The sequence below is a fragment of the Pongo pygmaeus genome, chromosome 15 (assembly GCF_028885625.2).
Source record: "Pongo pygmaeus isolate AG05252 chromosome 15, NHGRI_mPonPyg2-v2.0_pri, whole genome shotgun sequence".
Lineage (NCBI taxonomy): Eukaryota > Metazoa > Chordata > Mammalia > Primates > Hominidae > Pongo > Pongo pygmaeus.
In genome coordinates, this window is record NC_072388.2 from 92,336,795 (window position 1) to 92,351,926 (window position 15,132).

At 40.9% G+C, this 15,132-nt stretch overlaps 1 protein-coding gene across 7 annotated transcripts in view; it reads right to left on the bottom strand.

The window, feature by feature from the left end:
- BTBD7 (BTB domain containing 7) overlaps positions 1-15,132 on the bottom strand; it is a 98,452-nt gene that overhangs the window by 56,495 nt on the left and 26,825 nt on the right. For all 7 annotated transcript variants that reach the window (XM_054447445.2, XM_054447444.2, XM_054447446.2 and 4 more), the window contains exons 2-3: positions 2,568-2,755; positions 443-1,522 (exon numbers count right to left, since the gene is read on the bottom strand). In XM_054447445.2, the coding sequence (XP_054303420.1) occupies positions 443-1,522; positions 2,568-2,649 (1,162 nt within the window). In that variant the 5' untranslated portion in view covers positions 2,650-2,755. The remainder of the gene's footprint in view (positions 1-442; positions 1,523-2,567; positions 2,756-15,132) is intronic.

A 15,132-nucleotide genomic window follows, 5' to 3' on the forward strand; every position in this document is an offset into this window, starting at 1 on the left:
AAATTCGTATCTAAATGTGACTATCTTCATTTTTGTAATGAATTTTTATTCTTATCCAAACATTTAAACATCAACAAGGTACTGAACATAAATATGAGACTCAAAATGTGGGAAACTGGGCTCTTTCAAACCTTGGGTGGAGAGGGTGTAGGTTGGTAATTATATATTCCCATACTTATCGTCTTACATTAGGGAAGAAAGAACCTCAAGTCTCATTTAAAGCTCTGAAGTCATTAGTATTGAATACTTGATTTTAATAGTAAATAAAGAACCACATTAATACTGATCCTCAATCTGTCTCAGATGTCATAACTGAAGGTTCAAAAAAACTGACCCTGTAACATCCCAAACACTGAAATCATAGAATATATTGGTTGTGTTTTCAATTTGGAAGATCAATACGTAATTCTATAAATCAGAATTAAAAACCAGAACTTCATACCTTGTGCAAGCATGTTAAATTCCAAGAACAGTGCTATGTGGTAAAGTTCCATGGCTTCTTCTGCCCTGGTCATGTTTGGCTTCCCTGCGACGAGAGCCTGAACTTCACTGAGACTCCCCACAGAGGGGCTACAGTGCAAAACAGAGAGGTCCACCACGTCGGTATACATACAGTGTAATATCACTTTTGCATATTTTTTTGGTATAATGGACTCATCTAATATAATTCTTGTGGGAGTCCTCAAAGTTCGGTCTGTGATTTCTTCACCAGTTCGTATCCTCCTTTGTAATAAATTTCGAAAAAATGGGGACCGTGCAGAAATAACAGCCTTGTGGGCTTTGAGCTCTTCATCTAAACAGTTCTGATTTCCACCAAAAGCTTCAACCAGTTCAGAGTCTGAAGAAAAACTAAGGACGACATCATAATAACACATGTAATCAAAGAGTCCACGCATATCTACATCAAGGGAATTTGGTGTTCCAAATTCTTCACTAAGCTGAACAAGGATATCGACATTTTGAAACCTTGAGTCCTCCATTCCAAACTCTCCTGTATAAAGGTAGTGTAACAAAGCAGAAAACATGGGCATATCAATACCAGCTGTATTGATGTCCATTATTATCTCTGCCCCATACTCAGGTGAGGCAGAAAGCAGTGTTTTAAAAAATGGACACCTTGCTGCCAAAATGGCACGATGAACAGGAAAACAAGTTTCTTGAAATATTAAGTCTACATCAGTACAATACTTGTACTCATAAAGATCAGCCATATCTTTCTGCAATGTCCGGGCTTCTGGTCTAGCCAAACTGGCTTGTAGAGAAAGCTCCTTTAATGCTGACGTTCCCTCATATTCCTCCACTAATGCATTGACATCTCTAACATCCCACCCAGAGAGGAGTTCTCGCATCTGCTTGGCATGATCGGCAGACCTATTAGATTTCCGACGCTTAATAAACTTCTTTTTGAGGGTGGCAAGGCCAGAGGTTCTCTTTTTTTTGTCTTGTGGTTTCTCATGGCCATGGTCAAGGCTATACAACTTTGATTCACAACCATAGCCTTGCTGAGAATAGGATGATGTCCCTAAGAAGAAAATTAAACAAATGAAAATTTGTTTCTTTTTTTCTTAACATTCATTTTCAACGTTTAACATTTTTCATGCTGAAAAATTCTGTAAGCAGACATTACCGAACCACTCAAAATTGCATTTTTTTTTATAAAAGAAGATAAAAAGTTCAAATAACTCATTTTAGTTTTCAATTTAATTCAATTTAATTTTTAGAGATGGAGTCTCACTGTGTTGCCCAAGCTGGAGTGCAGTGGCAAGATCATAGCTCACTGCAGCCTCAAACTCCTGGGCTCAAGGGATTCTCCCCAACCTCAGCTTCCCAAGCAGCTGGGAGTATAGGCGTGTGCCACCATGCCTGGCTAATTAAAATTTTTTTTTTTTTTTTTTTGTACAGATAGGGTCTCACTAATGTTGCTCAGGCTGGTCTTGAACTCCTGTCCTGGCCTCATGCAATCTTCCTGCCTTGGCCTCCTAAAGTGCTGGGATTACAGGTGTGAGCCATTGTGACTGGCCTACATTTTTTATATTAAATAAGAAATAGGGACAAACAGGGCAAATTAGTCTAAATTTTTTAAGAAAAAGTCTTTCGTTCTCTGGCTATCAAAGGACATTTGTCACAGATCTTAATCATGGGTTTTTTAGGAATGAAAAGTAGGCAGAGTTGTAAATTAAGAATATTACTTGTATATAATCGTGAAATGTTTCTTTTTCTTCTTAATTACACAAGTCTGCATTTGTATGGGCAAAATAAATGAAATGGGACACAGGAAATATGTACTTCGCTGTTTTAACACCAATGGAAACTGCTAGTTTGCCTAGGGTAATTGGTTGGCAATTATGGTTAAAACATAGAAAAGCTCAACTGTGCACAAGTGGTTTGTTTAAGACAAAAACCATACAAGCCAGATTTAAGATTTACATTTGTTGGGGGAAAAGACCTAGATGCTGCAGAATTATTATAAACTACAGATCACTTCTTTTGTCATCTACAGAGACTACCGAAAACACAATTCTATTATAGTCACAAAAGAAAATGAAGTTAGAAAAACTGAAAGTTACCTATGAAAGTCTGTTGGGCCTGTGAATTTCCCCCTACCCTCGGGGAACATGAATGAGGATAATTAGATGCATTAGCACCCATTTTCTTCAGTCACTCCGGCATTCCGTCTGCGGGTTCTTCAGAGTATAATCCCAGAGGCCTTTATGAACCTTCAACCCTGGATCCAGCAGCCTCTTTTCATCCATTTCTTGATATGAAACAAAAATAATTTAATTCATTTTTTCAAGTGTATCTCAGATCACAGTTTTTTAAAAAAGCTACTGAAAACTGCTTTCATTCACAAATAACACGCTGTCAAATTCACATGTCAAATTTTCATAAAATGTAAATCTTTAAGCTTGAATTATGAATCTGTGTTAGCTGCAATTTGAGCCATGAAATGTACCAATTATATACTAAGTCAGTAAAAAGTAACATATGAAACCAATTTAAATATATAGTTACAGGAAGAGTATTTGAAAACACAGGGAAAAGTATTTGGACTGAAAATAAATGTTTTAATTTTTGTTTTAAATCCTTAGAGGCAACCACCATTCATTATTATCTAACATTGTAAGCAATTTACAAACATTTAAGAGGTCAACACTGGTACCGCACATACAAATAACACATAATTGATTAGTTGTTTTTCTGCCTTAAAATAAAGTTGCTAAAAATCAATCTTTAATCTGTATAATTAGGCATTTTACTAAAAGAGGGGAGAGGAAAGGTGGACAATTAAAGCTAAATATATATAAGCTACTTGTTCTATGGTAATTTTGAAAGAAGTTATTATACACATGGCAAGAGACACAAAACAAAAAATTTTATCTATCCACCCCATAAAGCCCTGAAACAAAAATCCTGCTTTCTATTATCTGATATGATGATTTAAATGGACAGGGCAGTAGCAATAAGAGGTAATTCTAACAATTACAGATTAAATTCTGAACATGGAAACTTAACTCTCAGAGCTGCTAGCAAGAGATATATGCAAAAAAGAAAATCTAAGAGAGAACAAGATTAATGGAACTACTTCTAAATCTTTACACCATCTGGATATATAAAATCTATCTGACTAAATGGGGTAACAGGTTTAAGAAGAGAAAACGCCATTTAAAATCTATTATTGGAATTGTTAAGAAACCAGTAGGCAGTTAACCTAGCCTCATAATGAAGAATGAAGTGTTTCAACAAATGCAGTGAAAAACACGTACACAAATTATCACAAAAACTCTGCTAGAAACAGAATGGTGTCAAGATGCTTGGAATTTATTTTCATCTCTGTTAGTGACACAGCATAACCTTATGAATTCATGTTTAAAAATATCGCAAACATTTGTGTTTTCTTACAATCTTTTATAGACTATATTTATATGAAAATTAATTATTTATTTAGACGGAGTCTCGCTCTGGCGCCCAGGCTGGAGTGCAGTGGCGCAATCTTGGCTCACTTTAACCTCTGTCTCCCGGGTTCAAGCGATTCTCCTGCCTCAGCCTCCTGAGTAGCTGGGACTACAGGTGAGCGCCATCATGCCTGGCTAATATTTGTATTTTCAGTAGAGATGGGGTTTCACCATGTTGGCCAGGTTGGTCTTGAACTCCTGGTCAAGACCAGGAGTCTTGCAATACAGGAAAACAGGAACTAAAATTACCTCTATTAATTCCACTTCAAACTTAAAAACCAGTTAAGTCTAACAAATCTTACTTTTAAAGCTGAGCTCCACAGAATCTTCAAGATCTTATCAGGCTTTTATAGTGGTTCTTTCAAAGAAAATAAGGGCCTGGAGGCCAAGTCTGTGGCCTCATTTATAGGTCAAATCCTAATCTCACTCAGGGTTTACATTTAAAACAAAAAACAGCACAAACAATCCTTTCTCAAAAAAGTTTAAAATATATTAACAAAAATCCAGAATAAAACTATCATGTAAAATAAAAAGCCTTTACCAAAATGAGGGGGGGAAAAAGACTTTTAAGATGAGCTTGGAATCCGAGTGTAATGGGAGATGGTGAAAATCACGCTAAAGTGTTTCTAAAGGTTAAGACGGCATGGTGTCACTCCTATGGCTAGGCCTCTTCACACTTTCAAGTTCGATTATTATTTCATTTTTTTTGTTTTGCTTTTTTATTTCTATTGACTGAGTAAATTTAAAATCCAATACTTTTTGAGTGCTGACAGGATGCCACAGTGGAAAATTCTGGAGCTGTCTTCTTTGCTTTTTGATGGTTCAATGTACATAAACTTTGTTCCATGCACTATATTAAAAATATTGTATAAAATTACCTTCAGGCTATGTGTATAAAGTGTGTATGAAACATAAATGAATTTTGTGTTTAGACTTGGGTACCCCACCAAGCTATCTCATTATGTAGACACAAATATTACAAAATTGGAAAAAATCCCAAACCTGAAACACTTCTGGTTCCAAGCATTTCGGATAAGGAATACTCAACGTGTATTACAATGGTTTTAATACTTAAACCATGTCAAAAATCCCTTTTTTTAAAAAAAGCTCTGGTAAGGGAAGAACACCAAGAAAAAAGAAAACAAAATTTAAAAAGCTCTATTTTACGATGAGCACAATTAGATATCCTAAAGCAATTATACAAGAGTTATATGACATCAACGGCCCCACTGGAGAAACAAGAACAAGTTGCAAACACTAGGGAAGTCAGAGGCTGAGCTAAGGATGTTTGGCCATTTGCTGCTACAATAAGCAGTAGTAGCTGCTGGGATAGCTGGGGTTTCACCTTAGAGAGGTGGCCAGAAATACAAGTGTCTTTGGGATTTAGGGAAAATCTCTTCCTGGTAGCTCCTGGTTAATGGGAACTCCCTTCAGGATGAACTGATTTGGGGACATTCATATATCCTACTGGAGCTCTATATACTAAAATAAACACAGACCTTGGAAGGGAAGGGAGGTGGGGGAGGCAGATTTCCTGGATGAGATGTAACCCTTGAGTCTACCCTGTGTCCCCCAGTTCCAGGTAACCCTGACTATAGTTCTAGTACTACAGCAATATTTCTTCTCAAAATTAATTCAGGGATTAATGTCATTACTTCTCAGGTAACCAAAATCCTATGTCAGATGGTGCTCAGTATTATTTATTTCTGAATCTAAACCATCACTTGTAGATGTTGGAAATGAGAACTAGTCTCAGTTTAATCTCTCCAGTGATGTGTTCTCTTCCAGGCAAGCCTAGTCTCTCTTCTACAGACATCCCATCTTTGTATGATGCAAAGGAGAGAGGAGCAAGGAGAGGGGAGAGGAGAGAAGGTCTACAGGACTTGGAGAGGCCCAGAAGATGCAAACGGCTGATGAATCCTTTTTCTAGAATCACCATTCTGGGGGACTCCCTCTTAATAGCATATGATCAATCCCAATCAGATGATGCTGACTGTCTTAAACTAAAATAAGCTCCAGTGATCATGGTGGACCTAACTGTGGGGTGGGGGCGGGGAATCATGTTGAATGCAAGAGAGACTAAACAACCCATGAGACACTTTTTAAAAAAGAGAAGTCAACTTTCTCCTCCCTAACCCACCCCCTTACCCCAGCCCCAAAAAGAAAGCCCTAGACCAGCATTTTCCAAAGAGCTTTCCCAATGTTTAGAAAATGTAGGATTAAACAAAGCCAAATAGGTTTCTTTACTTCAGGCATTTGAGCACCTTTAAAGTGCTGAGGTTCATTGTAAAGAGGGAGCATTCAGCATGATCTAAAGAAGCCCTGCTGCCCCCACAGGGCATAAAGGAATGAACTTGCATAACACACTCAGGAAAACGCTGATCTTTGACATAAAAACACTTTTTATTGCTTCATGCAATAGAAAGAACTGTGGGAGTTAAGGTATCTAGGATTTGGTTATCTCTGTGTCACTAATTTACCATGTATGTAGGACACGTCACATGTAATCTCTATGGGCCTCAGTTCCTGTATCTGTAACATAAGAATGTTGAAACAGAGTTCCAAAAATTTAATGAAGTTGTACGGTTTATTAATTTAGGAAATATGGATGGGGAAAGAAGTTCTTTCTTTCTTCTTTTTTTTTTTTTTTTTTGAGACGGACTTGCGCTCTGTCGCCCAGCCTGGAGTGCAGTGGCGTGATCTCAGCTCACTGCAATCTCTGCCTCCTGGGTTCAAGTGATTTTCCTGCTCCAGCCTCCTGAGTAGCTAGGATTACAGGTGTATGTCATAATGCCTGGCTAATTTTTGTATTTTTAGTAGGGACAGGGTTTCACCATGTTGGTCAGGCTGGTCTTGAACTCCTGACCTTGTGATCCGCCCACCTCAGCCTCCCAAAGTGCTGGGATTACAGGCGTGAGCCACCGTACCCGGTCCTTTTTTTTGAGATATGGTCTTGCTGTGCTGCCCAGGTAGACATGCATGGCTCACTGCAACCTCCACCTCCCGGGCTCAACCAATCCTCCTACCCCAGCCTCCTGGGTACCTGGGACTACAGGCGTGTGTGCCATCATGCCCAGCTAATTTGTGTGTGTGTGTGTGTGTGTGTGTGTGTGTGTGTGTGTATATATTTTTTTTTTTTTCTTTTTTTTTTGTAGAGATAGGGTTTTCCCATGTTGCCCAAACTGGTCTCAAACTCCTGAGCTCAAGTGATCTGCCTATCTTGGCTTCCCAAAGTGCTGGGATTACAGGTGTGACCACGGTGCCCAGTTGGAAGGTGTTTCCATACTAAATTTTAATCTACAGAGGGGAAAAAAAGAGGCACCTGAATGTCACATTTTAAACATATTTCCCTTTCAGTCTGACTTTAGGGACATGATAGGAATGTGGGGCAAATGTGAATGTAAATAACAATTAACGGCCTGGCTCAGTGGCTCATGCCTATATTACGTCTATAATCCCAGTGCTTTGGGAGACTGAGGCAGGAGGACTGCTTGAGGCCAGGAGTTAGAGACCAACCTGGGCAACACTGTGAGACTCTGTCTTTACAAATTTTTTTTTTTTTTTTGAGACGGAATTTCATTCTTGTTGCCCAGGCTGGAATGCAATAGTGCGATCTCAGCTCACTGCAACCTCCACCTTCTGGGTTCAAGCGATTCTCCTGCCTCAGCCTCCCGAGTAGCTGGGATTACAGGCATGCACCACCACGTCAGGCTAATTTTGTATTTTTAGTAAAGACAGGGTTTCACCACGTTGGTCAGGCTGGTCTCGAACTCCTGACCACCGGTGATCTGTCTGCCTTGGCCTCCCAAATGCTGGGATTACAGGTGTGAGCCACCGTGCCCAGCCAAAAAATATTTTTACATATATATATATATATACACACACACACATCAAATTAGCCAGGTGCAGTGGTACGTGCCTATGGTCCTAGCTATTTGGGAGGCTGAGGCAGGAAGATTGCTTGTGCCAGGAGTTCGAGGCTGCAGTGAGCTATGATCACACCATTGCCCTCCAGCCTGGGCAAAAGAGTGAGACTTTCTTAAAAACAAAAACAAAAAACCCAAAGAAAAACCATAATGAAAGAGAAATGTAAAACTATACTAATACTTCACTCCTGTCAAACCTAAGGTAACAACATTGTTACAACAGACCATAGGCATTTGGACTCCCGATGTAATGAAAATTAACAAAGGGACAAGCAGATTTCCCAGACAAAGCTTTTATTTTGGGGCTTGTCCTACTGTGCTAGAGCGCAAGGGAGACAGACAGCAGAGGCTGGTTCCCTGAAAAGAGCCAGTAAGGATTTATTAGGCAAAGTGCAGGAATTGACATCAGGGATAAGGTATGCAGGCTGGGCTGGGCAAAGCATGTGAGGGGTAGAGTACGCAGGTTAGCAAGGCTGGTTGTGATGGTTATCTTGAGTATGGGTTAACTGGTGGTCTGTCTGGCTGGCAAAAACAAGGCTGGAAATCAATTGTTCAGCATTCCTTCCAGAGGTGAGACACTCAACAACCTTGGTTCGATTTTGGATCTCCTAAGGCCAGTTTCTGGAGTTCTTTAAGCACAAGGCATGGTTAAACAGTATGAGAGCACAGAAGAATGGCTATTTTCTTTGTATGACTAAAGCCTTGGGATTAGTGGGTATAGTGCCAGTGAGGCAGTGGTGTGGGTTTTGTGCTGAGTGGGAATGTACGAAAAAATGCTAGTGGGGGTGAGCTGAAGCCAAGCCCCATCTTAATATGATGTATTATTCAAACCAAGAAGCTTGAGAGTGCAAAGGGGTACATACCAGAGGGGACGCCAGAACACGTGTAGCCCAGGTCTGACCAGGCAAAGTGGGATGAATGGTCATATCTCTAGCCAAACCTCACATTTCCAGCGTAGCTTAGAAATAAAACAAAGTTTTAAAAGAAATAAAGGGCCAGGAGCAGTGGCTCAAGCCTGTAATCCCAGCACTTTGGGAGGCCGAGGTGGGCGGATCACGAGGTCAGGAGTTCGAGACCAGCCTGACCAACATGGTGAAACCCCGTCTCTACTAAAAATACAAAAATTAGCCAGGCGTGGTGGCACGTGGCTGTAGTCCCAGCTACTCAGGAGGCTGAGACAGAAGAATCACCTGAACCCAGGAGGCAGAGGTTGCAGTGAGCAGAGATCATGCCACTGCACTCCAGCCTGGGTGACAGTGAGGCTGCATCTCAAAAAAATAAAAAATAAAGAAGGCCAGACGTGGTGGCTCACACCTGTAATCCCAAAACTTTGGGAGGCTGAGGTGGGAGGATCACTTGAGCCCAGGAGTTCCAAGACCAGACTGGGAAACCGAGTGAGACCCCGTTTCTATTAAAAAATAAGAAGGCCGGGCACGGTGGCTCACGCCTGTGATCCCAGCACTTTGGGAGGCCGACGCAGGTGGATCACAAGGTCAGGAGTTTTAGACAAGCCTGGCCAATACAGTGAAACTCCGACTCTACTAAAAATACAAAAACTAGCCAGGCGTGGTGGCGGGTGCCTGTAGTCCCAGCTACTCGGGAGGCTAAGGCAGGAGAATTGCTTGAACCCGGGAGGCGGAGGTTGCAGTGAGCTGAGATCGCGCCACCACACTCCAGCCTGGGCAACGGAGCGAGACTCTGTCTCCAAAAAAATAAAATAAAATAAATAAATAAATAAATAAATAAATAAATGAATAAAATTTCTTAAAAAAAAAACAACAAAAAACAAAAAACCAGTACCTAAGTTAACAGAAAATGGCTTCCCTTGTCACCCTTGTCATACCCCAAGCATGTTTTACTTAACAACATTCAGAGTGTACTATATGTCAGCCTGTTCTTAGAGCTTTCACATGTATTAACTAATTTAATTATCCCTGTTATCTTTTTGACTGATGAGGCTGAGAGGTTAGTAACTTGCCCAAAGTCACAAAGAGCTAGGATTACTTTTGTTTTTTGTAAACCTTCAGTTATATTCTTGGATACATTTCAAGAGCAACAAGACAAAAAGAGACTGTGAACAGCAAGCAGAAGCAGGATCAGCAATAAACCCGTCTTTTGAAGGTATCTTCAAAAAGAGACTAGATGTGGAGTTTACAAAGCCACAACCAAGCTAATATGTCTCTCTGGGGCCACCGAATATAGAGGCAGATGACCTCCACCTAGCACTGAAAACCCTAAAAATACCAATGACATAAAACAACAATATTTGTGACAGCAACAACTCAGTAAGGAAAAGATGAATTACGATCCATTAAAAATATTAAGACAGAACTAGTAAGCTGCGGGTGGGCCTAGCATTCAGTTTCTTATATCTATGTGTAATGTTATCTTTGCATTTTTTTCTCTAAATTTTGAAGGAAAAATGTCCAGAGCAGACAAATATAATTCCACTCCAGAAATGGGAAGTGAATACACACCAGACAGTGTTACTTTTTGTGTTTAAAACAATCACTCACATAGAGCAGAAAATGACTTAACTGAAAGGAGAGCATATGAAATCAAAGCAAAAGGGAAGTGCCTTTCAGAATATTTACAGCTGTAATACATGTTCCTTGATGGCAGGATGACGCTTTGTTATGCTTGATCGATCATCCATCCATCCACCCATCTACCATCTGGCTTCAAGAATCAACAGGAATATATCAAGTAAAAAAGGATAGGTTGCCGGGCACGGTGGCTCATGCCTGTAATCCTAGCACTTTGGGAGGCCGAGGCGGGCAGATTACCTGAGGTCAGGAGGTCAAGACCAGCCTGGCCAACATGGTGAAACTCCATCTCTACTAAAAATACTAAATATGAGCCGGGTGCAGTGGTGCGCACCTATAATCCCAGCTACTCTGGAGGCTGAGGCATGAGAATCGCTTGAACCTGGGAGGCGGAGGTTGCGGTGAGCCGAGATCACGCCACTGCACTCCAGCCTGGGCTACAGAGCAAGACTCCATCTCAAAACAAACAAACAAACAAACCAGATAAACAAACAACAAAAAAGATAGGTTATTCCAGGTGGAACAAAACAGGATACATAAATAGAAATAACTTCTGTCCCAGTTAGTGTACCACTCTCAGTCCTCATAACCCTACAACTCTATTATCTACTAATACTGAAACATAATTATTTATATTTCCACTAAACTTTAAGTTTCCCAAGAGTAGGTATTCCATTTGTTCATCTTAGAATCCTTACCATTCACCACAGAATACAAAGTAAGCATCCAATATTTGAATAAATCAATGTTAGTATTACCATGAATGTTGATAAATATCATGTCCAAGGTCTAAGGGTACATATGTTTGAGTATGGGTAGGAATTAGATCAAAAAGCCTCAAATGGCTGGGCACAGTGGCTCACACCTGTAATCTCAATACTTTGGGAGGCAGAGGCAGGAGGATAGCTTGAGGCCAGGAGTTCAAGGCCAGCCTGGGTAACACAGTGAGCTCTTGTCTCTACTAAAAACAATTAGGCCGGGTGCGGTGACTCACACCTGTAATCCCAGCACTTTGGGAGGCCGAGGCAGGTAGATCACTTAGGACCAGGAGTTTGCAACCAGCCTGACCAACATGGCAAAACCCTGTCTCTACTAAAAATACAAAAATGAGCTGGGTGTGGTGGTGCATACCTATAATCCTAGTTACGTGGGAGGCTGAGGCATGAGAATCACTTGAACCCAGGAGGAGGAGATTGCAGTAAGCCGAGATCACATCACTGTACTCCACCCTGGGTGACAGAGTGAGACTGTCTCCAAAACAAAACAAAAAACCACTTAGCCAGGCAAAGTGGTGTGCACCTGTAGTCCCAGCTATTCAGGAGGCTAAGGCAAGAGGATCGTTTGAGGCCTAGAGATTGAGGTTGCAGTGAGCTATGAGCATGCCAGTGCACTGCAGCCTGGGTGACAGAGCAAGATCCTATCTCAAAAAAAAGGGGTAAGTCTCAAATGCCAAAGGTATTGGGTCTTTGTTCAGAACACAATAGAGGAACTACTGGAGCGAGGCACAGAATAGTAAGACCAAAGCAGCACCATTATACTTCTGTTACAGAAAGACTACTGGAAGATGCTTGACCTATAAAAAGGCCTTGATGCAGAAAGACTTATTAGAGGATTCTTCCAATAGTCTAGGAAAGTAAGTGTTAGTAAGGTCCTGGCTTTCTTTATTTCTAAAATGGGGGCAATATAATAACACCTACTTTACAAGGTTGTTTTAAGAGTTAAAATAATATGGACTGCTGGTCAGGCATGGTGACTCATGCCTGTAATCCTGGCACTTCAGGAGCCTCAGGCAGGCAGCTCGTTTGAGCTCAGGAGTTCGAGACCAGCCTGAAAAACATAGCAAGACCCCATCTCAGAAAAAAAAAAGTTAAAAAAAAAAAAGATAATATGGACTGCCACTTGGAAAGCAGAAACAGGAGCCTATCAAAAGAGAAATGTCTTTTGAGGGACTTGGGCCTGTGCCAGGTTTGACCTGGACTGGACGAACTACATCTTAAAGATGTTAAAATATTCTTTAAAAAATTCAGTTTCTAGCCATTTAAAGCAGAGATCCAATTCCTGGAAAGTGGTGCGTGTCTTCACATGGCTGCACTGTGAAGACACGAATGGGCCTCTCCTACTCTGCCACCTTTACCTCAGAGCTCACATTCCAAATGCTTCATCCTGACCTACAACCTCAGAAGACGATCCTCCTGAAGCAACAGATGGAAAATGGGAATTAGAGGGCTGAAAGGGCCCCCCCCACCAGAGGGAGGCCTGACTCTAGGTCAATGGGTGTCGCTTATTCCTCTTAATTGGTCTTTGGCAGAGGGCCTGAGCAGTGATGCCTACAGCAGCCAGTGCAGGAGCTGCCTTGGCCTGGACATCCCTAAAAGTTTTGATGTCTTCTAGCAGCTAGAATCCCCCAAAACTGAAGCAGCTCTGGAAGGAGCCTGAAAAGTTTTCCCCAAAAGTCAGGAAAAAGGGCCTATAAGCAGAGGGTGAAAAATTATTATGAGGCCCTGCAAGACAGACTGTAGAACTTGCCCAATCAACTCTCATAAGGTGATGGGGCCTGCCATTTGCAGCCTCTGTGTTTACGATACAGAAAACTAGCACTGAGCCCGGCACACAATATTTTATTGAATAAAGGAAATGATTGTTCTAATCAGGGACAACTGTTTTTATTGTTGGCTTGACAGTGTACAGAAAGATGGTTCACTCTAGATTTAGAGACAGTGATAAAAATGAGTCTAGATTTTAGTTTATTATTTATTTATTTATTTTTATTTTTGAGACGGGGTCTCGTGCTGTTGCCCAGGCTGGAGTGCAGTGGCGCAATCTTGGCTCACTGCAACCTCCGCCATCCAGGTTCAAGCGATTCTCCTGCCTCAGCCTCCCGAGTAGCTGGGATTACACGTGTGCACCCCTACACCTGGCTAATTTTTGTATTTTTAGTAGAAATGGGGTTTCACCACGTTGGCCAGGCTGGTCTCAAACTCCTGACCTCAGGTGATCTGCCAGCCTCGGCTTCCCAGAGTGTTGGGATTACAGGAGTGAGCCACTGCGCCCGGCCTAGATTTGAGTTTAAAGAGGATTTGCAGAGAGAAATACAACTGACACCAGAGAATACATTCAAATCAACTGAATTTAAAGGGAAAAAATGCAATTTCTCCTAAATTCCATTCAAAGCCAAAACATTCAGATTTTCTAACACCAACTTAGCAAATGTTAAAAATACAAGGGTATACTTCTTGTTGATAAGTCACCATGGGTTCCACTAGTAGAGCTGGAGAGATAAGCAAACATGCTGGGTGAACCCTAGAGTAAGCCTGAGACTATGGCTGCACAGACAGAAGAGAACACAGAACAAAACAGAAACTCAAAGGTTTCCTCATCCAGGACAGTCTTCACGAGGACAGTTCAAATTCCAAACTGTTAGATCATTAAAGGAATATGCATGTGAATAGCCCTATGAATTTTTCAAATTCTTATAAATGAGAAGACAATAATGGCTTAGGAGTTGAGGTAATTACATAGTAAAATTCTATTTTTCTTCACATTACGGAGACTGAGTCTAAATAAATATGAGGGTGGGGGACCCATTACTTTAAATTTTCAGTGAAAAAGTCACAAGTTATATACAATGGCTTAATACTGGTCAGTCACTCCATTCTGATGAGCTCCTGCCCACCAGAATATTTGCTATTTAAAGAATCTTTGTTGGCATGTCAAGTGAAAAATGTGTTCCTCCTAAGTTTCTTCTGAAGTCTACACTTAGAGTCTTGTATATAGTGGTCCTTGTAAAAATAAGTACTAGCAGTTGTGATGATGAACAAGTTTTGAGAACGTTCAGCTATAAAAGACTCTCTCTGTAAGAGACATCAACAAGGTCTCTTACGAAAAAAAAGAAGTAGAAAACCAGACAAAACTCTCACTCTCACAAGCATTATTAGAGGGCTTTCTTGTAACTATGATAATTTTTCCTTAACCCCATTGCTTGTCCCGTGCTACCCACTTGTAGCAGAAACACTGGGAGAGGATATTACAGTCTAAGTATGTCAGCATGAAACAGATATTCTTGGCCCTGTTAAGGCAATGAAAGTCTGCATCTTAAAACTCTATTTTCCATTTGTTTAGAACCTTGTCTTAGTCTGTTTTCTGTTGCCGTAACAGAATATCATAGACTGGGTAATTTATAAAAAAATCTATTTCTTACAGTTCTAGAGGGTGGGAGGTCCAAGACCACCCCAATATCTGGTGAGGGCCTTCCTGCTGTGCCGTAACATGGCTGACGGCATCACACAGCAAGAGGGCAAGAGCATGCATGTCAGCTCAGGTCTCTCTTCCTCTTATAAAGCCACTAGCCCCATTATGGCGGCCCGACCCTGATGATTTTATCTAATCCTAATTACTTTCCAAAGACCCTATGTTCAATTGACATAGAGATTTGGGGATTAGGTTCCCAACACATGAAATGTGGGGAACAGCAAACCACAGTAGACATCTATAATAAAAAATTAAGTAATACATATGAGGTCCTTATCATAGAATACATAGTGAAGAATGCTCAGCAAACTGGTAAGGGGAACGGTGGAGAGGAAGAAGGCAACGATGACTGAGGTTTCTACCTTGCATAACTGGGTGGTTACAATGCTGTAAACCAAGAAGCATATAGGAGAAGCAATTTATGGGTCCACTGAGGGTGATAAAGGTAATGGGTTTGAA